General features: G+C 47.5%; 2 protein-coding genes and 1 pseudogene across 2 annotated transcripts; 2 read left to right on the forward strand and 1 right to left on the reverse strand.

Annotated features, from left to right (window-relative positions):
- Positions 1-537: 537 nt before the first annotated feature.
- Positions 538-4,077, forward strand: LOC147973909 (uncharacterized). Its single transcript, XM_087524831.1, has 5 exons — positions 538-832; positions 1,334-1,627; positions 2,034-2,365; positions 2,816-3,431; positions 3,731-4,077. The coding sequence occupies exons 1-5, from the start codon at positions 538-540 to the stop codon at positions 4,075-4,077; spliced, it is 1,884 nt and encodes a 627-aa protein (XP_087380957.1).
- A 1,121-nt stretch (positions 4,078-5,198) lies between these two features.
- LOC147973910 (uncharacterized) lies at positions 5,199-7,231 on the forward strand (annotated as a pseudogene).
- A 4,383-nt stretch (positions 7,232-11,614) lies between these two features.
- Positions 11,615-20,915, reverse strand: LOC147973911 (uncharacterized). Its single transcript, XM_087525132.1, has 4 exons — positions 20,754-20,915; positions 20,646-20,675; positions 15,434-15,442; positions 11,615-11,884 (listed from the first exon to the last, which is right to left on the reverse strand). The coding sequence occupies exons 1-4, from the start codon at positions 20,913-20,915 to the stop codon at positions 11,615-11,617; spliced, it is 471 nt and encodes a 156-aa protein (XP_087381258.1).
- Positions 20,916-24,482: the final 3,567 nt, after the last annotated feature.

Below are 24,482 nucleotides of genomic sequence, written 5' to 3' on the forward strand. Positions count from 1 at the left end.
TGGGTGAGCCAAAGAGGAGTAGGAAGGAGAAGGTGATCGAGGGGGAGAATCTTGATGCTACAAGCACTGACGCGGGGCTGCCAAAGCAGTCCTGTGGTGCCCAATGAGACTTATCGCATGGAATTGCCAGGGATTGGGGAACGACCCAGCAATTCAAGGCCTTCTGGATCTCCAGAAGAGGGAGGACCCCGATGTGTTGTTTCTGTCGAAGACCAAAATGGATCAACGACGATTAGAATGGCTGAGATGGAAAATGAATATGACATGTATGGTGGCAAAGAATTCGGAGGGACAGAGTGGTGGCCTTGCTTTGTTTTGGAAGAAGGAGGTGGATGTTAGGGTGGTGGGTTTTATGTCGAAATACCACATTGACACGGAGATCACGGAGGAGGATGGGTTTAGATGGAGGTTTACGAGCATATATGGTGAGCCGAAGATGGGAGAGAAGGGGAAGACTTGGAAGCTCCTGCGGACACTAAAACACCAAAACAACAAACCCTGGCTATGTGCGGGCGATTTCAACGAGGTCCTCCATGCATGGGAGAAGGAGGGGGTGAGCAAAGGAGTCAAAATAGCCTGGACCAATTCAAGAGTGCTCTGGAGTTTTGTGAGCTAGGAGACCTGGGATTCAAAGGAGATGCTTTCACGTGGCGTAACCACAGCCATACAGCGGAGAAGTATATAAAGGAGAGGCTTGACAAAGCTGTGGCAACGCAGGCATGGTATGACCGATTCACGGCGTACCACATGGAAAATGGCGAGCTGCGACACTCGGGCCATAGGCCTGTGATAATTGAAACAACGGGAACAGCTGCGATCCGGAGAGAGACAGGTCACAATGCCAATCCTAGATTCGAAGCGAGGTGGTTGGAGGAGGAGGGTTGTCACGACCTGGTCAAGAATGCGTGGGAGAGGGAGATGGAAGTAAATGGGAAGAAAGTTGCTGGAGCAGTGCGGGGGTGATGAAGGAGCTAATAGATTGGAGTAAAAATGTCTTGGGTGACTTAGAGAAGAGAATACATCGGGTAAAGGAGTTAGAGGCCGAGAGGAGGAAGAATATTAGCCCAGATCAGGTCCGCCGGGAGTACATGCTGCGTTTTAAGCTGGGCCGGCTTGAGGAGCAGTTAGAAACATACTGGCGGCAAAGAGCTCACGTAAACTGGATGAAAGGAGGGGACCAAAACACTAAATTTTTCCACGCATCGGCATCTGCAAGGAGGAGAAGGAACAGGATTAAGAGGCTGCGAAGAGAGGACGGAAGGGTGGTGGAAAGGGAAGAGGAGATGAAGGAGGTTGTTACTAACTACTTTGTGAATATTTACCTCGCATGTAGGGGCAAGACAGGAGGAGCTGTTGGCTACAGTTCAACCACGAGTCACACCACAAATGAATGAGATGCTGACGAAAGAGTTTACACGTGACGAAGTGTTTGATGCACTACAGAGTATTGGAGATCTGAAAGCCCCAGGGCCAGATGGTATGCCTTCTGTGTTCTATAAAAAGTACTGGGATGTGGTGGGAGACAACATTGTTGAGGAAGTGATAGCTGTGCTGAATGGAGGACTGATGCCTGAGGGGTGGAATGAAACATGTGTAGTGCTCATCCCGAAGACACAGAATCCGGAGTGTATGAAGGATCTACGTCCCATCAGCCTATGCAATGTGATGTATAAGATGATCTCAAAAGTTCTTGCCAATAGATTGAAGCAAATTCTCTCGGATGTGATTTCACCAAACCAAAGTGCCTTTGTACCCGGGCGGTTGATCATAGAAAATATCCTCCTAGCCTATGAGTGCACGCACTATATGCAGAACAAGAGAAGAGGGAAGGAGGGTTATGTGGCGGTTAAACTGGATATGAGTAAGGCGTATGACCGAGTGGATTGATCGTATCATGCTGTGTGTGACCTCGGTCGTTTATAAGGTGAAGGTGAATGGGGGGATCATAGATATGATTCTTCCTCAACGAGGGTTATGGCAAGGAGACCCGCTCTCGCCCTATTTATTCCTCATTTGTGCTGAGGGGTTTTCAGCTTTGCTAAATAAAGCTAAAGAGGACGGGTCCCTGAAAGGAATCCGAATATGCAATGCTGCATCGAGCTTCAACCATCTATTGTTTGCGGACGATTCACTAGTACTCATCAAAGCTTCAGCAGAGAGTGCTACATCGCTGCAACATATCCTACAACTTTATGAGGTTTTCTTGGGGCAGGTGGTAAATTATGACAAGTCTTCGGCCATATTTAGCAAGAACACAAAGAAAGCCAAAAAGAGGGAGGTTCTGGACACCCTCAACATTCGAGCAGAAGCAAGGTCCGAGCGTTATCTGGGCCTTCCTGTCTATGTGGGGCAAGCGCGGAAGAAGGTATTTGAATACCTCAAGGATCGGATATGGCAGAGGATCCAGGGGTGGCAGGAAAGGATGCTGTCTAAGATGGGGAAGGATGTTCTCATCAAAGCGTGTGCACAAGCAATACCGACCTTTGCAATGTCGTGCTTTGACCTGACTAAAACCCTTTGCGAGGAAATTGGGGCAATGATCTGCCATTTTTGGTGGGCCAAGTAGGAGAAAAACAACACGGTGCATTGGCTGAGCTGGGAGTTGCTGACCAAGCCAATGAACGAAGGATGATTGTGCTTTCGGGACATATATGGGTTCAATGTGGCCATGCTTGCCAGACAGGCTTGGCATATGCTCACTAACCCAGACTCTCTGTGCGCCAGAGTGTTGAAAGCGAGATACTTTCCCAACACTAGTATCCTGGAGGCAAGACCGCATGCTGGTATCTCTTACACTTGGAGAAGCATTTTGAAGGGTGTGGAATTGATGAAGGAAGGTCTGATCCACCAGGTGGGAGACGGCAGTGCCATCAATATATGGACGGACCGGTGGCTGAACCGCGAGGGAGACCGAACACCCAAATCTCCTAGGGGCAATTGCATCCTCACAAAAGCAATCGAATTGGTTGACCCGACCACCCATGACTGGGATGAAGAGTTGGTGAAAAGCCTGTTTATGGAGGATGAGGCTAGGATCATACTGGCGACACCGATCATAGAGGAGTTTGAGGACTTCTACGTGTGGTTCAGCGACAGCAAGGGGGAGTTCTCGGTGAAATCAGCCTACAAGATGTATGTGGCACAGAGAGACGAGGGACAACCGAGCGCTTCTGACCCAAAACCAGCGGGCTGGGAATGGGCGGAGATCTGGGGTCTACCATGCCAACCAAAGATACAACAGTTCCTTTGGCAACTCGCACACAACATCCTACCACTAAAACGGAATATCCAGCGACGTGGAATGGAATGCAACACCCTCTGCGTGTGCTGTGGGAGGCTTGATGAAGACGCAGCGCACCTATTCCTGAAATGCAAACTTGTAAAGAGGGTGTGGCGAGAGCTACAGCTGGAGGACACCCGGCAGCAACTGTGTGAGTGCATGGATGGGATGGAACTATTGCACAAAACCCTTCGGCTACCGGAAGAGAAAACAATACGGCTTGCATGCCTCCTCTGGAAATGGTGGGCCTGGCGCAATAAAGCTAATGCTGGAGACAAGCCGTCAGCACTGGAAAAGCTGCCAGCAGAAATCAATCATTGGGCGCTGGAATCACTGGCACTATGCCGACCGGAGCGAACCACCCCTCCAATCACGACGCAGTAGACATGGAGGAGACCCGAGGGTGATACTCTGAAGATAAACTGTGATGGTGCCTTCAATGCATCCTAGGGACAGGTGGATGGGGTTTCGTTGTGCAGGACGAAGCCGGTGATGTCAGAGGCTCCGGGGTGGGATTTTTGCAGCATGTGGCGACAACACTGGCAGCTGAGGCCCGGGCGTGTGCTGTTGCGCTGGAGACAGCAACGGCCTGGGGAATGCTGCGTGTTCAGGTCAAGACAGATAGCCAAGTCCTAGCCAAAGCACCGAACGGTCAGGAGGTTGATTTGGCCATGGAGGGGATCCTGTTCAGAGAAATCTGCCAGTTCGCACGCATTAACTTTAGTCATATATCCTTCTCTTTCTCCCCCAGGGCATGTAACACTTTGGCTCATGCTGTAGCTGTTTTTGGCGCATGACGCCATGCTCTGAGAGAGACCTGGCCTAAGGCTCTCCCTGACGATGTATCTGTTCGACGGGCCAACGCTGAGGCTGGACCCGGGTAAAGTATGGAATCTGAGTGTTCCATCTCAAAAAAAACTATGGTCGAGCTAAAAAATATAGGGTATCATTGATCCCTAGTGTCCGGAGTAACACTCCGACGACAAGGAAAGTGAAAATCTAGATTTCCTTTCTCGGATTATGGGTTTGTTTAGACTTATTCACGATTTTGTGATGTTGCAGAGGCTGGATATAATTCTAATCCACTTGTATTGAAAAAGTGATCTTCCTCCTCCGTACGATATTCCACATAAAGGTCAGCAACTAACCCATCTTGGTGTGTGATTGTAATGTGGATACATCCACTCTCGCCATACACAAATATCAACCAAAAGAAATCCCCATTTGACATGGCTCTACCAAAAATAAAATCAAGAAGGTAATAATTCGTTGATACTTTGCATCCATATGATCAATTCGATGTCCTCCAGTCTCCCGGAAAAATACTTAACGCCTTTGACGTAATCTAATTATTGCGGCCCAACACAGAATTCGCAACCAAAATAGAACAATCGGACCGCTATCATCCAGATATTATTATCGATGTTTTTTATTAGGGTTGATTATCCTTTTGCCCTCAGATGCGAATTGTCCTTAGTTTTGCCCCTAGTCCGAGCACAGCAACTATGACGAGGCCAAACAGCCATATTTGAGTCTATTCCGTCCGCCGGCGTTAGTGGTTGTGGGTTCGGAGCTTACACGTGGGACCGCGTGGACGTGGGTCCAGAGCTGACATGTAGGCCCGTGCAACTAAATCCCCAAATCATTCTATCTCACACCCATCCGCCTGGCCGGCTGTCATGCGCCGCGGCCAGCACCTGCCCCGCCACCAGCTGCACGGCCTGCTCCGCCGCTACCTCCCTGCACCTACGCTCCACGGCTACCTGTGACGCCCACCACCTTCCTGTGACGCCACGGGTGGGGCTCCCGCCACCTGCTCGATCCGCGCCGCGGTCTCCTTCCGTGCGCCCGGCCGGAGCGCTCAAAGGTGGGGGGCTGCTGGAGCTATTTGAACTAGGAGGAAGAACCCTAGGGCGAAATGGTGAGCAGCGGCGACCCCGGAGTATTTGGCGAGGCAGGCATCGGGCCGGAGATCCGCCGCGTCCACGACTGGGTTCCCGAGGGGTAAGTCTCGCCTCTTGTTTAGATTGAGCTTAGTTGTGCATTTGAACACTCGATTCAAGTAGGTTTGCCCAATTAGTTTGCTGATTGCGTCTCTGTTTTTCGCCGGTTAGGATGGAGTTGCGGTTTGCTTTCATGGTGCACATTAGAAGGGACCGGTACATGTTCGATGCAAAGGATAAGAAGAAATACCAAGGAGGTTTTGATTATCGGTTGCCAATGGCTAGTAATTGGAGTTTCAGACAATTTGGGGAGGTAATTTGTAGCTAATATCCTTGGGGTTTGCTTGATGAAGTGGTATACAAATACTATGATGGGGAAAAGAATTGGGTGACAGTTAGTAATGATGAAGAGCTAGCTACCATGTTTGTTAGGCATAAAGAGAAAGATAATTTTCATGTGAGGCTGCAAGTTGATGTGCTTGAGCAGGCATTTGGACCTAGGATGGCGGGTGCAACATCTCGGGGAGAACCAAGTCGTTGTAATGGCATCTCTAGCCAGAACAGTTCAGTTGGTGCACGGCGACGTGGTGGCTCGACAAGTGTGGGCAACAGCAATAGGGTCCCCCTTGAAGTGGAGCCTGATGGCTACAATTCTGGGGTTGATGAAGAGAAGCTATATTCTGATATTATTCAGAATTTACGACGGGCACCTCAGACTGAAAACCAAGATGAGGCTCACAATGCAGTCCGTGTGGATGATGACGCGATGGGTGAGGACGAAGACCTTGCAGCTGTTGAATGGGACCCTTTGAACCCTCATATGGAAGAAGGTACAGTTTTTGCATCCATGAATGAGTGTAGAAATGCACTTGTGACATACTGCATCAAGGTAGAACGTACTTTCAAAGTTGACAAGAGCGATCAAGTACGTTACAGAGTGCACTGTCCGACTGAGGGTTGTCCATGGAGGCTGCCTGCATCTAAAATGCGGAATAGCACTAATGTTCACGTCAAAGTGAACCCTTTTAAGCACACATGCCAGGAATCAACCCTTAGGAAGGATACAATCAGTAGAGCCAAGTCAAGATGGGTGGCAGAAGAAGTAAAGAAGTGGGTGAAAGAAAACCAGCAAGTGGGTCCAAAGGAATTGCAGAAGAACATCAAAGATAAGTTCAAGATAGATTTACCATACATGAGGTTGTTCAATGGTAAACAACATGCTATGAATTCTATTTATGGTAACTGGCAGGAAAGTTTTCAATTGTTGTATTCATTCAAAGGTGAAGTGGAGAGGACAAGCCCAGGTAGTATTGTAGATATTTATCACCACACCGTGGAGTACACATTCAGGGGAGTGACAAAGACCAAGGAATGCTTTAGGAGGGTTTTTGTCTGCTTTGAGGCTTGTCGCCGGGTTTTTTTGGCAGGCTGTAAGCCTTATTTGGCTATTGATGTCACTTTTCTCACATGGAGGTTTAAAGGACAGTTAGTAGCAGCTTGTGCAATTGATGCACATAGTTTTGTATTTCCAGTTGCCTATGGTGTGCTGGAGACAGAGTCTGAGGAGAGCTGGACTTGGTTTTTGCATAATCTCCTCCGGGCTATTGCACATCCCAATGGGTTGGTCATTCATATAGATGCCTGCAAAGGTTTAGAAGTGGCCGTGGACAATGTGTTCCCTGGAGTAGAGCATAGGGAATGCATGCGTCACCTTGCTACAAATTTCATGAAGAAATTCAAAGGAAATGTGTATACCGACAATTTATGGCCAGCATCTTTGACATGCAGTGTGAAGAAGCACAACTACCACTTGAGGCAGGTATACATGAATCCCAAAGTGAAAGAATACTTGGAAACACACCACTCCAAGTTATGGGCCAGAAGCCAATTCAGTGAAGTGAGGAAAGTTGACCATGTGCACAATAATCTAGCAGAGTCTTTCAACTCAACAATCCGGAAACTAAAGGGTCATTATGTGGTGGATTTGCTTGACAGGATCAAGATATAATACATGCAGAAATTTCATTATCGTGCAGGAATAGCCGAGGCAAAATTCATGGGCCACATTATCATTCCTACCGTGATGAATGAACTGAAGCAGAAGACAACAGGCTTGGAAATGAACATGACTCTTTGCTTGGGTACGACGGCAGAGATATCATATTTGGATAAATAGAAGAGGGAATGGAGATATCCAATGGATTTAGAAGCTAGAACTTGCAGTTGTAGGCAATGGCAGATAACTGGGTTGCCATGCATTCATGCCTTGTTTTTCATCACTTCTCTCCCAGGTCCAGCAGGGAACATACATCAGTATGTGCATGATTACTACTCTGTTGCAAGGTTCAAAGCTACATATGCTTATGCCTTGCCTGCTATGGAGGGAAAACAACAATGGGACATGGTGGACCCTGGATTCAAGCTTTGCGCTCCAGTTCTGAAGAGAGCAGCAGGTAGACCAAGGAAGAGTCGAATCAGACCTCGCAGCGAAGGAGCTGGACTTGGGGCGAGGAAGCGTAAGTGCACAAGGTGTGGTGGGTCTGGTCATTTTGGTAAGTATTGTGATAACATAGTAGATCCAGCGTTCGGAGAGAGTTTCGATGAAGGCTTCGATGAAAATGTTGGTCAGCAGCCGGTTGCCTCAACAGATGATGAAAATGATGGTCAACAGCCGGTTGCATCAGATGAGGATTTTGACGAGGTTCCAAATGATGATGGTCAACAGCCGCATGATTTTGACGATGATCCAAAATATCCTCCAAATAATGATTCAAGTGAGGCTCCAAATGGTGATCCAAGTGAGGCTCTAAATGGTGATCCAAGTGAGGCTCCAAATGATGATCCAAGTGAGGCTCCAAATGGTGACCAACCTTCTGTTGTTGTGAGTTCTGCTAGGTATGTAAATCTTGTAAGGGTCAAATACTACTGTACATCTATCACTTGACATGATCTCATTACCGTTTATGTTTTGCACAGCTCTATGGTAGGTTTGAAGAAGACACACAAGGTACCGACAACCAAGAGAAGAAGAGAAGAAACAATGAGCACAAGGTGCACGAGGAGCAAAGTGATGGCAAGAAGCTCAAGGAACAGACAGAAGCCCCAACGCTATCTATGAATAATTATGAAACATTATGAATAAGGGATGATGTTGTATTATGAAACATTTATCACTTGACATGTTGTATTTCTGTTGGACCTATGTTAGAAGTATGTTTGACATGATGTTTAAATATCTGTTGGATGATGTTTGAATGAGCACAATGTTTTTCCTTTTTTTGATTTTTTTGAATTTTGTTTTGCTCATTTAAATTCTGGTCAAACCTAACTTTAACCAAGATTTAAACAAGTCTAAAACATCAAAATGAAAAACTAAGCCTGGATACTTCTTAGTCAATCCAAAATGAAGTTGTGGTGAGGTTTTTGAAATTTTCATGAAAAATGTGCTAAAAAGAGGGGTCCAAAGGTAGGGTAAACGGCCTCATTTCTAAGCAAGGTTTTTTTCGACCTTGTCTAAATCAGCCAAATAACTTTCCTACACATATATTCTATATGTACAGACTATGTGCGCTGGTTTTTCCATTTTTTGATTTTTTAAAATTTGTTTTGCTCATTTGAGTTCTGGTCAAACTTAATTTTGACCAAGATTTAAACAAGTGTAAAATATCAAAATGAAAAACTAAGCCTGGATCCTTCTTAGTCACTCCAAAATGAAGCTGTGGTGAGTTTTTTGAAATTTTCATGTTCATTTCCCCAAAACACTTCTTTTCACTTCATACAAGAGAGTTTGAGATACTCGAGATATCATACAATACACATGAACTTATCATTTAAATGTATGTAAAGCTTGTTTATCAAATTAAATCGTTAGTATATGACATAAGAAGACTATGTGCGCAGGTTTTTTATTTTTTTGATTTTTATTTAATTTATTATGCTCATTTGAAATCTGGTCAAACATAGCTTTGACTGCTCTAAACCCCTCCCAAACCCCGCTAACCCTAGCGCTGAACAAGGACCGTTCATCTAAACCTAGCGGCAATCAAGGGCCGTCGATCTAACCCTTCTAGAAGGAATCTGTGGGGAGGAGGGGGGCGATCCGCGAGATGCAATCTGATTGGCTGGGAAATTGTTTTTTAACAAATATCGAGTGCGCTGGATGGACCGTTGGGCCGTCTCGTTGTCTGGGCCTGAGACCGCAGTAAATAGCCCGTCTCAGCCTTTCCAGGCCTTGCATGCATGGAGGCGGTGACGTGGGTTTGCATGCGCGGGAGGCGGCGATGTGCATGCATGCGAGCGAGGCGAGCGAGGCGTGCTAGGAGAGCTAGGCTAGCGAGGAGAGCTAGGTGGTTCAGGGCAGTGGTTCAGGGCAGCGATTCACATGCACCGCCCGGTCAAAGAGCTATGCAGTGATTCAGATGCACGCACGCGCCCTATGCATCGTTTTTGTGCAAAAATTTAAGTGTGCAAAACATAACGGATACACACACGCGTCCGGATACACACACGCGTCCGGATTCACACACGCGCCGTTCTCATCCTTTCTCTCTTCCTCTCCCACCCACAGGCCTATAAATGGGGTGCCTCTCTTCCTCTCCCACCCACAAGCCAGATCTGATCCTCTCCAACTTCAAACACCCAAGCGACCGAGCCCTCCCCAAGCGATACCAAGTGAAGATGCAATTCAACGGGCCGACCTTCAACCGTCCGCCTGTCGTGCCGGAGCTGCGCTACCCACCGGGCGTGCTCGTGGAGAGGGAGCTCCGTGTGTGGGCTATTTCAAGGTGGAGGGGTTCCGTCGAACTCACCCGCGCCTTCCTCAGAGCCGGCTATGCCCACCTCCCACGGGGCTCGCCGAGGATGTTCACCCTCAACGAGGTTCGTGACCGCGGCGGCATCCTCCTACTGCTCACGGTCACCTTCACCAACCTGTTTGACGCGCTCGAGCTCCTCGGCCAAGTCTTTTGGTGTGGCTGCGAGGTCATCTTCTTCACCGTCTACAACATCTACACCAACTACGAGCGCATCTTCCCCGCTCCAATCTAGATGCACTCCCTTCCCTACGAGGAGGAGGAGGAGGTGTGAAGATAAAGACGGTGTTGAAGGGGCGCGCGCGGCCAAGGTGGAAGAAGGAGGTCAAGATGAAGATGTTCAAGCCCGGAGTCAAGCTCGTCACGTTTCGTTTTTTATTTTGTTGCTTTTCTATGTCGTGTCGTGTCGTGTCATGTTTCGTCATGTGTCCGTGAACTGTCCGTGAACTTATTATTGTAATGGTATGGTGTGTTCCATCTTATCTAAGTTATTAGGGTTTATTATGTGTGTTAAAAAATGTCCGTTCCCAAACATATCATTTCTTCCCTAAACAAATCATGAAGTTTGAGAACTTGTGGTTTTCATTAATGAAAATCGGAGGGGGTGAGAAGCCCTCTATTTCATTCAAACAAAAAGTCATGAACTAACATGCTAATTTATCCCCTTTAAATCCTAAACCAAGTGCCACTCTAACCCTAAACCAAGTGCCACTCTGACCAAAATCATGTGGTAGTGCAACATACATTTTCAACCTTCCAACCCTCCAAAATTTAAGTGCAAAACAAAGGAAAACCACTCTCACGCGTGTGCAAACATTCATGGTCTCACCATTTTTTTTAAAAAAATCACAGTCTCACTATGTATACCTTCCTTCCCTACCCATGTTAAAGTCTTGCCATCTGTCCTTGCAGTTACCAGCGCAGCCCTAAACACCACAAACCCACGCGGTCCTGGGTTTGAGTCCCCAGCCGCACCAATTTTTTGTGCATTTTCCACCCTTCATTTTTAGACAAATTATGTTTTTCTCAATGTAATGCCCTTAAAAAATGTTCATTTATTTTGGCACCTGGCATAAACCTCTACCAGAGCTGAGGCACATTTTCCATGACATTTTGGTCTTTGATTTAAATCACGGTGTATTTGAATTGGATTAATTAACAACTCCAAAAAATTTCTAACCTTAATTGTTTGGCTCCGGAATAATTCAATTAGCTTCCACAAAAAGTTTCAGCATTATGATTTACTGCCTAAAATAAATCAGAATAGAAAACAGAAAAATACGCAAGAGAACCACCGAATGGGCCTAATTGGATGCAGTTGGCCCATTAGTCTAGCCCGTACTTGGCTCTACGCTCTGAATTTGGCCCAACAGCAACCTTTTTTTTTGACAGAAAGGCAGAGCAGAGAGCTGCATTTCATTGATTAAAAGTTTCTGAATTCCTAATTTCTTCTCTTTTTTCAACATATTTAAATGTTGGTCACGTCTTCTCTTTTTGTTTCAACATTTAAACAACTTTAACGAACATTTAAACTAGGTGAATTTCTCAAACAATTTCAAGATTACAAATTCCTCCATAATTCATGCCTTTCCATACATTTTCAACATTACAACCAGTGTGATTGCCATACTTACAAATGCCCAAAAGTATTTGCAAATGGGTATTGGTAGTGCTTGATCTTCAAGCTTCCTAACCTTCTTCTTCAACATCCTAAGCTCAACAGCTAGCTCTCTATCAGTGCGTGCTTCGCCCTCCATGTCTTCTTCCGGAGCTCGTGGTGCGGCCACTGCCGTTCGTGGCAGCATGCACAACCATTCTTCATGCTCTTCTTGCAGTTCATTCATCAGAGTCTTGACCAGAGCATCTGTTGGGGAACGTTGTGAAAACAAAAATTTTCCTACTCGTTTCACCAAGATCATCTAGGAGTTCATCTAGCAACGAGTCATTGGATGCATCTACATACCTTTGTAGATCGCGCACGGAAGCGTTCAAAAGAACGGTGATGATGTAGTCGTACTCGACGTGATCCAAATCACCGATGACCAGCGCCGAACGGACGGCACCTCCGCGTTCAACACACGTACGGGACGGGAGACGTCTCCTCCTTCTTGATCTAGCAAGGGGGAAGGAGAGGTTGATGAAGATCCAGCAGCACGACGGCGTGGTGGTGGATGCAGAGCGTCACAGAAGCAGGGCTTCGCCAAGACTGCGAGAGAGATACGTAACGGGGAGAGAGGGAGGCGCCAGGGGCTGGTGTGAAATCCCTCCTCTCCCCCCCACTATATATAGGGGTGCCATGGGGGGGGGGGGGCGCCGGCCCTAGTAGATGAGATCTACTAGGGGGGGGCGGCGGCCAAGGGGAGGATTCCCTCCCCCCCAAGGCACCTAGGGGTGCCTTCCACCACATGGACTCTTCCATGGTGGAACCCTAGGCGCATGGGCCTATAGGGGCTGGTGCCCCAGCCCACTATGGGCTGGGTTCCATCCTATTTCAGCCCATGGGGCCCTCCGGGATAGGTGGCCCCACCCGGTGGACCCCCGGGACCCTTCCGGTGGTCCCGGTACAATACCGATAACCCCGAAACTTGTCCCGATGCCCGAAACAGCACTTCCTATATATAATTCTTTACCTCTGGACCATTCCGGAACTCCTCGTGACGTCCGGGATCTCATCCGGGACTCCGAACAACATTCGGGTTTCTGCATATATATATATCTTCACAACCCTAGCGTCACCGAACCTTAAGTGTGTAGACCCTACGGGTTCGGGAGACAAGCAGACATGACCGAGACGACTCTCCAGTCAATAACCAACAGCGGGATCTGGATACCCATGTTGGCTCCCACATGCTCCACGATGATCTCATCGGATGAACCACGATGTCGAGGATTCAATCAACCCCGTACGCAATTCCCTTTGTCTATCGATATGTTACTTGCTCGAGATTCGATCATCGGTATCCCAATACCTCGTTCAATCTCGTTACCGGCAAGTCACTTTACTCGTACCGTAATACATGATCCCGTGACCAGACACTTGGTCACTTTGAGCTCATTATGATGATGCATTACCGAGTGGGCCCAGTGATACCTCTCCGTCATACGGAGTGACAAATCCCAGTCTTGATCCATGTCAACCCAACAGACACTTTCGGAGATACCCGTAGTATACCTTTATAGTCACCCAGTTACGTTGTGACGTTTGGCATACCCAAAGCACTCCTACGGTATCCGGGAGTTACACGATCTCATGGTCTAAGGAAAAGATACTTGACATTGGAAAACTCTAGCAAACGAACTATACGATCTTGTGCTATGTTTAGGATTGGGTCTTGTCCATCACATCATTCTCCTAATGATGTGATCTCGTTATCAATGACATCCAATGTCCATAGTCAGGAAACCATGACTATCTGTTGATCAACGAGCTAGTCAACTAGAGGCTTACTAGGGACATGTTGGTGTCTGTTATTCACACATGTATTACGATTTCCGGATAACACAATTATAGCATGAATAAAGACAATTATCATGAACAAGGAAATATAATAATAAAGCTTTTATTGTTGCCTCTAGGGCATATTTCCAACAGTCTCCCACTTGCACTAGAGTCAATAATCTAGTTACATTGTGATGAATCGAACACCCATGGAATTCTGGTGTTGATCATGTTTTGCTCTAGGGAGAGGTTTAGTCAACGGATCTGCTACATTCAGGTCCGTGTGCACTTTACAAATTTCTATGTCTCCATCTTGAACATTTTCACGAATGGAGTTGAAGCGACGCTTGATGTGCCTTGTCTTCTTGTGAAACCTGGGCTCCTTGGCAAGAGCGATGGCTCCAGTGTTGTCACAGAAGAGTTTGATTGGCCCCGACGCATTGGGTATGACTCCTAGGTCGGTGATGAACTCCTTCACCCATATTGCTTCATGTGCTGCCTCCGAGGCTGCCATGTACTCCGCTTCACATGTAGATCCCGCCACAACGCTTTGCTTGCAACTGCACCAGCTTACTGCCCCACCATTCAAAATATACACGTATCCGGTTTGTGACTTAGAGTCATCCAGATCTGTGTCGAAGCTAGCGTCAACGTAACCCTTTACGACGAGCTCTTCGTCACCTCCATAAACGAGAAACATTTCCTTAGTCCTTTTCAGGTACTTCAGGATATTCTTGACCGCTGTCCAGTGTTCCTTGCCGGGATTACTTTGGTATCTTCCTACCAAACTTACGGCAAGGTTTACATCAGGTCTGGTACACAGCATGGCATACATAATAGAACCTATGGCTGAGGCATAGGGGATGACACTCATCTCTTCTATTTCTTCTGCCATGGTCGGACATTGAGCTGAGCTCAATTTCATACCTTGCAACACAGGCAAAAACCCCTTCTTAGACTGATCCATATTGAACTTCTTCAATATCTTATCAAGGTATGTGCTTTGTGAAAGACCTATGAGGCGTCTCGATCTATCTCTATAGATTTTGATGCCTAATATATAAGCAGCTTCTCCAAGGTCCTTCATTGAAAAACTTTTATTCAAGTAGGCCTTAATGCTGTCCAAGAGTTCTATATCATTTCCCATCAAAAGTATGTCATCTACATATAATATGAGAAATGCTACGGAGCTCCCACTCACTTTCTTGTAAACGCAGGCTTCTCCATAAGTCTGCGTGAACCCAAACGCTTTGATCATCTCATCAAAGCGAATGTTCCAACTCCGAGATGCTTGCACCAGCCCATAAATCGAGCGTTGGAGCTTGCACACCTTGTTAGCATTCTTAGGATCGACAAAACCTTCCGGCTGCATCATATACAATTCTTCCTTAAGGAAACCATTAAGGAATGCCGTTTTGACGTCCATTTGCCATATCTCATAATCGTAGAATGCGGCAATTGCTAACATGATTCGGACGGACTTCAGCTTCGCTACCGGTGAGAAAGTCTCATCGTAGTCAACCCCTTGAACTTGTCGATAACCCTAAGCGACAAGCCGAGCTTTATAGATGGTCACATTACCATCCGCGTCTGTCTTCTTCTTAAAGATCCATTTATTTTCTATGGCTCGCCGTTCAACGGGCAAGTCAGTCAAAGTCCATACTTCGTTTTCATACATGGATCCTATCTCGGATTTCATGGCTTCCAGCCATTTTTCGGAATCCGGGCCCGCCATCGCTTCTTCATAGTTCGAAGGTTCACCGTTGTCTAACAACATGATTTCCAAGACAGGGTTGCCGTACCACTCTGGTGCGGAACGTGTCCTTGTCGACCTTCGAATTTCAGTAGGAGCTTGATCAGAAGTATCTTGATCATTATCATTAACTTCCTCTCTAGTCGGTACTGGCACCTCAGGAACATTTTCTTGAGTTGCACCATTTGCCGGTTCAAGAGGTAATACTTCATCAAGCTCTACTTTCCTCCCACTTACTTCTTTCGAGAGAAATTCTTTCTCTAGAAAGGACCCATTCTTGGCAACAAAGATCTTGCCTTCGGATCTGAGGTAGAAGGTATACCCAATAGTTTCTTTTGGGTATCCTATGAAGACGCATTTTTCCGACTTGGGTTCGAGCTTTTCAGGTTGAAGTTTCTTGACATAAGCATCGCATCCCCAAACTTTTAGAAACGACAGCTTAGTTTTCTTCCCAAACCATAATTCATACGGTGTCGTCTCAACGGATTTCGACGGAGCCCTATTTAAAGTGAATGCGGCAGTCTCTAAAGCATAGCCCCAAAAAGATAGCGGTAAATCGGTAAGAGACATCATGGATCACACCATATCTAATAGAGTGCGATTACGACGTTCGGACACACCGTTACGCTGAGGTGTTCCAGGCGGCGTGAGTTGTGAAACTATTCCACATTTTCTTAAGTGTGTGCCAAACTCGTGACTCAAGTATTCTCCTCCACGATCTGATCGTAGAAACTTGATTTTCCTGTCACGTTGATTTTCAACCTCACTCTGAAATTCCTTGAACTTTTCAAAGGTTTCAGACTTGTGTTTCATTAAGTAGATATACCCATACCTACTTAAATCATCAGTGAGGGTGAGAACATAACGATAGCCACCGCGAGCCTCAACACTCATTGGACCTCACACATCAGTATGTATGATTTCCAATAAGTCGGTTGCTCGCTCCATTGTTCCTGAGAACGGAGTCTTGGTCATTTTACCCATAAGGCATGGTTCGCACGTGTCAAATGATTCATAATCAAGAGACTCTAAAAGTCCATCAGCATGGAGCTTCTTCATGCGTTTGACACCTATGTGACCAAGGCGGCAGTGCCACAAGTATGTGGGACTATCATTATCAACCTTACTTCTTTTGGTACTCACATTATGAACATGTGTAGCATCACGTTCGAGATTCATAAAGAATAAACCATTCACCATAGGAGCATGACCATAAAACATATCTCTCATAAAAATGGAACAACCATTATTCTCAGATTTAAAAGAGTAGCCATCTCGAATTAAACGAGATCCCGATACAATGTTCATGCTCAAAGCTGGCACTAAATAACAATTATTAAGGTTTAAAACTAATCCCGAAGGGAGATGCAGAGGCAGCGTGCCGACGGCGATCACATTGACCTTGGAACCATTCCCGACGCGCATCGTCACCTCGTCCTTTGCCAGTTTCTGCTTATTCCGCAGCCCCTGCTTTGAGTTACAAATGTAAGCAACTGCACCGGTATCAAATACCCAGGAGCTACTACGGGCACTAGTAAGGTACACATCAATTACATGTATATCATATATACCTTTTGTTTTGCCGGCCTTCTTATCCGCTAAGTACTTAGGGCAGTTCCGCTTCCAGTGACCGCTTCCCTTGCAATAAAAGCACTCAGTCTCGGGCTTGGGTCCATTCTTTGGCTTCTTCCCGGCAGCTTGCTTGCCAGGCGCGGCAACTTCCTTGCCGTCCTTCTTGAAGTTCTTTTTACCCTTGCCTTTCTTGAACTTAGTGGTTTTATTGACCATCAACACTTGATGTTCCTTCTTGACTTCTACCTCCGCTGATTTCAGCATTGAGAACAACTCAGGGATGGTCTTTTGCATCCCCTGCATGTTGAAGTTCATCACGAAGCTCTTGTAGCTTGGTGGAAGCGACTGGAGGATTCTGTCAATGACCGCATCATCCGGGAGATTAACTCCCAGCTGAGACAAGCGGTTATGCAACCCAGACATAGTGAGTATGTGCTCACTGACAGAACTATTTTCCTCCATCTTACAGCTGAAGAACTTATCGGAGACTTCATATCTCTCGATCCGGGCATGAGCTTGAAAAACCATTTTCAGCTCTTCGAACATCTCGTATGCTCCATGTCTCTCAAAACGTTTTTGGAGCCCCGGCTCTAAGCTGTAAAGCATGCCGCACTGAACGAGGGAGTAGTCGTCAACACGTGTCTGCCAAGCGTTCATAACGTCTTGGTTCTATGGGACGGGAGCTTCACCTAGCGGTGCTTGTAGGACATAATCTTTCTTGGCAGCTATGAGGATGATCCTCAGGTTCCGGACCCAGTCCGTATAGTTGCTGCCATCGTCTTTTAGCTTGGTTTTCTCTAGGAACGCGTTGAAGTTGAGGACTACGTTGGCCATTTGATCTACAAGACATATTGCAAAGATTTTAGACTAAGTTCATGATAATTAAGTTCAACTAATCAAATTATTAATGAACTCCCACTTAGATTAGACATCCCTCTAGTCATCTAAGTATTACATGATCCGAGTTAACTAGACCGTGTCCGATCATCACGTGAGACGGAGTAGTCAACGTCGATGAACATCTTCATGTTGATCGTATCTTCTATACGACTCATGCTCGACCTTTCGGTCTTCTGTGTTCCGAGGCCATGTCTGTACATGCTAGGCTCGTCAAGTCAACCTAAGTGTTTGCATGTGTAAATCTGTCTTACACCCGTTGTATGTGAACGTGTGAATAAAACACCCGATCATCACGTGATGTTTTGAAACAGCGAACTGTCGCAACGGTGCACAGTTAGGGGGAACACTTCTTGAAATTAGTATGAGGGATCATCTTATTTACTACCGTCGTTCTAAGTAAACAAGATGCAAAACATGATAAACATCACATGCAATCAAATAATGAACGTGACATGATATGGCCAATATCACATAGCTCCTTTGATCTCCATCTGGGGCTCCATGATCATCTTGTCACCGGCTTGACACCATGATCTCCATCATCATGATCTCCATCATCGTGTCTCCATGAAGTTGCTCGCCAACTATTACTTCTACTACTATGGCTAACGCGTTTAGCAATAAAGTAAAGTAATTTACATGGCGTTCCTCGATGACACGCAGGTCATATAAAAGAATAAAGACAACTCCTATGGCTCCTGCCGGTTGTCAAACTCATCGACATGCAAGTCGTGATTCCTATTACAATAGCATGAACATCTCATACATCACATATAGATCATTCATCATTCATCACAACTTTGGCCATATCATATCACAAACCACTTGCTGCAAAAACAAGTTAGACGTCCTCTAATTGTTGTTGCAAGTTTTACGTGGCTGAATTAGGGTTCTAGCAAGAACGTCTTCTTACCTACGTTAAAGCCACAACGTGATTTGTCAACTTCTATTTACCCTTCATAAGGACCCTGTTCATCGAATCCGCTCCAACTAAAGTAGGAGAGACAGACACCCGCCAGCCACCTTATGCAACTAGTGCATGTTAGTCGGTGGAACCGGTCTCACATAAGCGTACGTGTAAGGTTGGTCCGGGCTGCTTCATCCAACAATACCGCTGAAGCAAGAAAAGACTAGTAACGGCAAGAAAGTTGACAAATCCACGCCCACAACTAATTGTGTTCTACTCGCGCAAGAAGAACTACGCATAGACCTAGCTCATGATGCCACTGTTGGGGAACGTTGTGAAAACAAAAAATTTCCTACTCGTTTCACCAAGATCATCTAGGAGTTCATCTAGCAACGAGTCATTGGATGCATCTACATACCTTTGTAGATCGCGCACGGAAGCGTTCAAAAGAACGGTGATGATGTAGTCGTACTCGACGTGATCCAAATCACCGATGACCAGCGCCGAACGGACGACACCTCCGCGTTCAACACACGTACGGGACGGGAGACGTCTCCTCCTTATTGATCCAGCAAGGGGGAAGGAGAGGTTGATGAAGATCCAGCAGCACGACAGCGTGGTGGTGGATGCAGAGCGTCACAGAAGCAGGGCTTCGCCAAGACTGCGAGAGAGAGACGTAACGGGAAGAGAGGGAGGCGCCAGGGGCTGGTGTGAAATCCCTCCTCTCCCCCCACTATATATAGGGGTGCCATGGGGGGGGGGCGCCGGCCCTAGTAGATGAGATCTACTAGGGGGGGCGGCGGCCAAGGGGAGGATTCCCTCCCCCCCAAGGCACCTAGGGGTGCCTTCCACCACATGGACTCTTCCATGGTGGAACCCTAGGCGCATGGGCCTATAGGGGCTGGCGCCCCAGCCCACTATGGGCTGGGTTCCATCCTATTTCAGCCCATGGGGCCCTCCGGGATAGGTGGCCCCACCCGGTGGACCCCCGGGACCCTTCCGGTGGTCCCGGTACAATACCGATAACCCCGAAACTTGTCCCGATGCCCGAAACAGCACTTCCTATATATAATTCTTTACCTCCGGACCATTCCGGAACTCCTCGTGACGTCCGGGATCTCATCCGGGACTCCGAACAACATTCGGGTTTCTGCATATATATATATCTTCACAACCCTAGCGTCACCGAACCTTAAGTGTGTAGACCCTACGGGTTCGGGAGACAAGCAGACATGACCGAGACGACTCTCCAGTCAATAACCAACAGCGGGATCTGGATACCCATGTTGGCTCCCACATGCTCCACGATGATCTCATCGGATGAACCACGATGTCGAGGATTCAATCAACCCCGTACGCAATTCCCTTTGTCTATCGATATGTTACTTGCTTGAGATTCGATCATCGGTATCCCAATACCTCGTTCAATCTCGTTACCGGCAAGTCACTTTACTCGTACCGTAATACATGATCCCGTGACCAGACACTTGGTCACTTTGAGCTCATTATGATGATGCATTACCGAGTGGGCCCAGTGATACCTCTCCGTCATACGGAGTGACAAATCCCAGTCTTGATCCATGTCAACCCAACAGACACTTTCGGAGATACCCGTAGTATACCTTTATAGTCACCCAGTTACGTTGTGACGTTTGGCATACCCAAAGCACTCCTACGGTATCCGGGAGTTACACGATCTCATGGTCTAAGGAAAAGATACTTGACATTGGAAAACTCTAGCAAACGAACTATACGATCTTGTGCTATGTTTAGGATTGGGTCTTGTCCATCACATCATTCTCCTAATGATGTGATCTCGTTATCAATGACATCCAATGTCCATAGTCAGGAAACCATGACTATCTGTTGATCAACGAGCTAGTCAACTAGAGGCTTACTAGGGACATGTTGGTGTCTGTTATTCACACATGTATTACGATTTCCGGATAACACAATTATAGCATGAATAAAGACAATTATCATGAACAAGGAAATATAATAATAAAGCTTTTATTGTTGCCTCTAGGGCATATTTCCAACAGCATCGACCCAAAGAAAGAAGCATGTCACCTGCATGAACACCAAACAGATCAACCCATTGCTCAAAGATCCCGACCACGAAAATGGCGCAATTGCCCCGATTCTTACCCCATTCTCGCTGCACACGTAGAACGGACAATTCTGGTTCCTCGGTGTCTGAGAAACCCTCCTATCAACGCCCGGCCGGCACCGCGGACAGACGAAGACAGGCATGTCCACACGCGCCCGGCTCTGCATCCGCGAGGTGGCGCGGGAGCTTGAGGAAGACATGGAGCTCGGAGCCGAAGGGGATCTCAACGCCGCCGCGCCCTCCACTGCTAGCTTCCCACCACCGTGCTCTATCTCTCGCCGTGGTCACCGCCGTGCTCTCTGTCGCCGTGGTCACCGCCGCTGTCGCCCGCTTATATAGCACACCCGCCAACGGCTCTCTGCTCAACGGCTCTCTGCTGGGTCCCACAAGCCACGCGTGCAACGGTCTGAATAAAATTGGCCGTCTCTGCCGCCTGGTCCCACCTGTAAGGGCCGAGTCAAAAGGTTGACCTGACGGAGACGGCAGAGTTCACGGAACGAGTCGGTGCGCACGGACTAGGGGCAAAACTGAGCACAATTCGAATCTGAGGGCAAAACTGAGTACACGGACACCACTGAGGGCAAAAGGATAATTAACCCTTTTTATTAGTGAGTTGCAGCTTTACATTGTACTATGTCATCAGTTGGAACTAAACGACGATAGCACCTCATGAGTTCTGCTTGCACATATCGTGTGTGTATATATATAGGAGGGCTAATAAAACTGGAACTGGAGGTGGCGTTGGACGTGGACGCAGACGTTGATGGTGCCGCTGGGTCGTCATCGATCAGTCACTGGATGGAGCAAGCGTTGGGGTTCTCATCGTTGAATGTGGTGGGCGCGTAGTTGGGCACGTAGTATGGCCCCCCCGCGCGACTGGTCGTAGTTGTAGTAGTCGTCCAGCGGCGGGTAGCCGTACCCGCCGTCCGGCTGCCGGGGTGGCGGCGCGTAGTAGGAGTAGAAGCCGCCCGGCGGGTAGTCGCTGGAGCTGCTGGTCGGCGGAGGGGAGTACGTCGGCGTGTAGTAGCTGGAGCTGGAGCTGGAGCGGCTGGACGGCGGTGGTGGCGGCGGGTAGTTTGGAGGAGACGACGGCGTGTATCTTGTGGTCGGCGGTGGTGGCGGCGGGTAGTTGGGAGGAGACGTCCGCGAGCGGGCTGCTGGAGCAGCGCTGGAAGGAGCCTGTTCCTCATCTGAGCCGCCGTAGGACACGATGGTGACGGTCTTGTACCCCATCTTGCGACTGAGCCGCAACTGCAGCAGCACCGCCATCTGGTAGGACGCCCGCACGCCCTCCACCTCCACATTCACCAGCCCCGTCTCGTACGACGCCGTCACGCTCTCCACCCCTGCAACCAAAAACACGCACATAGATTATATACATGTATAGATAGATCGATCGATTTGGACTCACGCACGGACGCACCCGTACCCGTAGGTAAGGCATATAGGAACGTACAATCAAATTTCTTGAGGGCCTTGCGGATGTCCTTGGCGCAGCCATTGTAGTGCACGTCCATCGACAGGACTATTCAATGGCGCCTTGCTGCGATGCTTACGGTTCCACGTCGTACGTAGCAGCTGTATTTCCTGGTAGTTGTATGCCTTGTTTAGGAAATGATCAGGCGGACAATGGAAATAAACTCGGTCAATTCTGATTTACTGGCCATTAAGATTTATACATGCTTCCTTTTTTCGCTCTCGAAAATGCTAATGACTATATATTAAGATTCTTACCTTTGACATAAATTTTCGCCCGGCTCCCATTTCTCCTATAAACCTCGCTAGCCTACCCGCTATTCTAGAGGCATCGCGCGAGCGCTGCGTTTCTGACCGCCAGTTCGATTTACCATAGTGATTTTTTGGGCTGGTCAACCGTCCACTGTTTTCCACATTCATAGCCACTTTCGGAGAGGATGACTGGCGGGGTCATGAGGCTATGGGGGGGCATGGAGCAGAGCGTGTGTTTCTTTGGAGGCAACGTGAACGATTGGCTGAGGTGGGTTGTTCTCGATTGGCTGAGAGCGACGTGAGGAGGTAGATTTCCGCTGGTGTACTCGGGCCAATCCTCAGAAGATTGGCCGGACCAGAGGATTGGGGACGAGAGCCAGGACTATTCCTGGACTAGAGCCGGGACCAATCCTCTCCCGGAAACCTAGCGCACTCGGGCCAATCCTCTCCGTCCTTGAGCCCCTCATCTTCTCTCTCCAAGCCATCTTGCCTCCCCTGCTCTCACAACGCCGCCTTCTCTTCCCGACACTCGAGGTGCAGTAGCGAGAGCACCACTACGTCCTCGATCCAGCGAGAACGGGCGCAGGCAGTACAAAATTTAATCTATTTTGCGACGTTTTACTTGAGTGACGTAAATACCCTGCTGATGTTTTTCGACCGTCACCCCACCGTCACAGAAGCGACGTGATAATAAATAAAATCTTGACGGAACCATGTCCTCGGTTGCGCAAGATCGTGTCTTAAGTGACGAACCCAAATTTGTCAATGATGGTCATTTTTGGTGACGGCCCAGAATGTCACCTATGATTGGCCTATCTATCACCTAAGATCGTTTTTGGTAACGATAATCCATCACCGTGATCAGTCCGCGGGTTTGGTCGGTCAAAGATTCTGACAAGTGGGTCCAGCAGTTTCTGACATGGCTTCTTCCATGTGGGTCCACCATGGATTTTATCCCCAACGTTCCTATCAGTAACAAATCGGCGTCAGTTTTGACCGGTCAATGCTTCTGACATATGAGCCCAAAAGATGCTGACCTAACTACTTACATGTTGGAAATATGCCCTAGAGGCAAAATAAAATGGTTATTATTATATTTCCTTGTTCATGATAATTGTCTATTGTTCATGCTATAATTGTGTTATCCGGAAATCGTAATACATGTGTGAATACATAGACCATAACACGTCCCTAGTGAGCCTCTAGTTGACTAGCTCGTTGATCAAAAGATAGTCATGGTTTCCTGACTATGGACATTAGATGTCATTGATAACGGGATCACATCATTAGGAGAATGATGTGATGGACAAGACCCAATCCTAAGTATAGCTCAAAGATCGTGTAGTTCGTTTGCTAGAGCTTTTCCAAATGTCAAGTATCGTTTCCTTAGACCATGAGATTGTGCAACTCCCGGATACCGTAGGTGTGCTTTGGGTGTGCCAAACGTCACAACGTAACTGGGTGACTATAAAGGTGCACTACGGGTATCTCCGTAAGTGTCTGTTGGGTTGGCATGAATCAAGACTGGGATTTGTCACTCCGTATGACGGAGAGGTATCTCTGGGCCCACTCGGTAATGCATCATCATAATGAGCTCAATGTGACCAAGTGGTTGATCACGGGATCATGCATTACGGTACGAGTAAAGTGACTTTCCGGTAACGAGATTGAACGAGGTATTGGGATAACCGACGATCGAGTCTCGGGCAAGTAACATACCGATTGACAAAGGGAATTGTATACGGGATTGATTGAACCCTCGACATCGTGGTTCATCCGATGAGATCATCGAGGAGCATGTGGGAGCCAACATGGGTATCCAGATCCCGCTGTTGGTTATTGACCGGAGAGTCATCTCGGTCATGTCTACGTGTCTCCCGAACCCGTAGGGTCTACACACTAAAGGTTCAGTGACGCTAGGGTTGTTGAGATATTAGTATGCGGTAACCCGAAAGTTGTTCGGAGTCCCGGATGAGATCCCGGACGTCACGAGGAGTTCCGGAATGGTCCGAAGGTGAAGAATGATATATAGGAAGTCC

Source organism: Triticum urartu, chromosome 5A (genome assembly GCF_056163025.1).
Source record: "Triticum urartu cultivar PI428250 chromosome 5A, HENAU_Tu73, whole genome shotgun sequence".
Taxonomy (NCBI): Eukaryota; Viridiplantae; Streptophyta; class Magnoliopsida; order Poales; family Poaceae; genus Triticum; species Triticum urartu.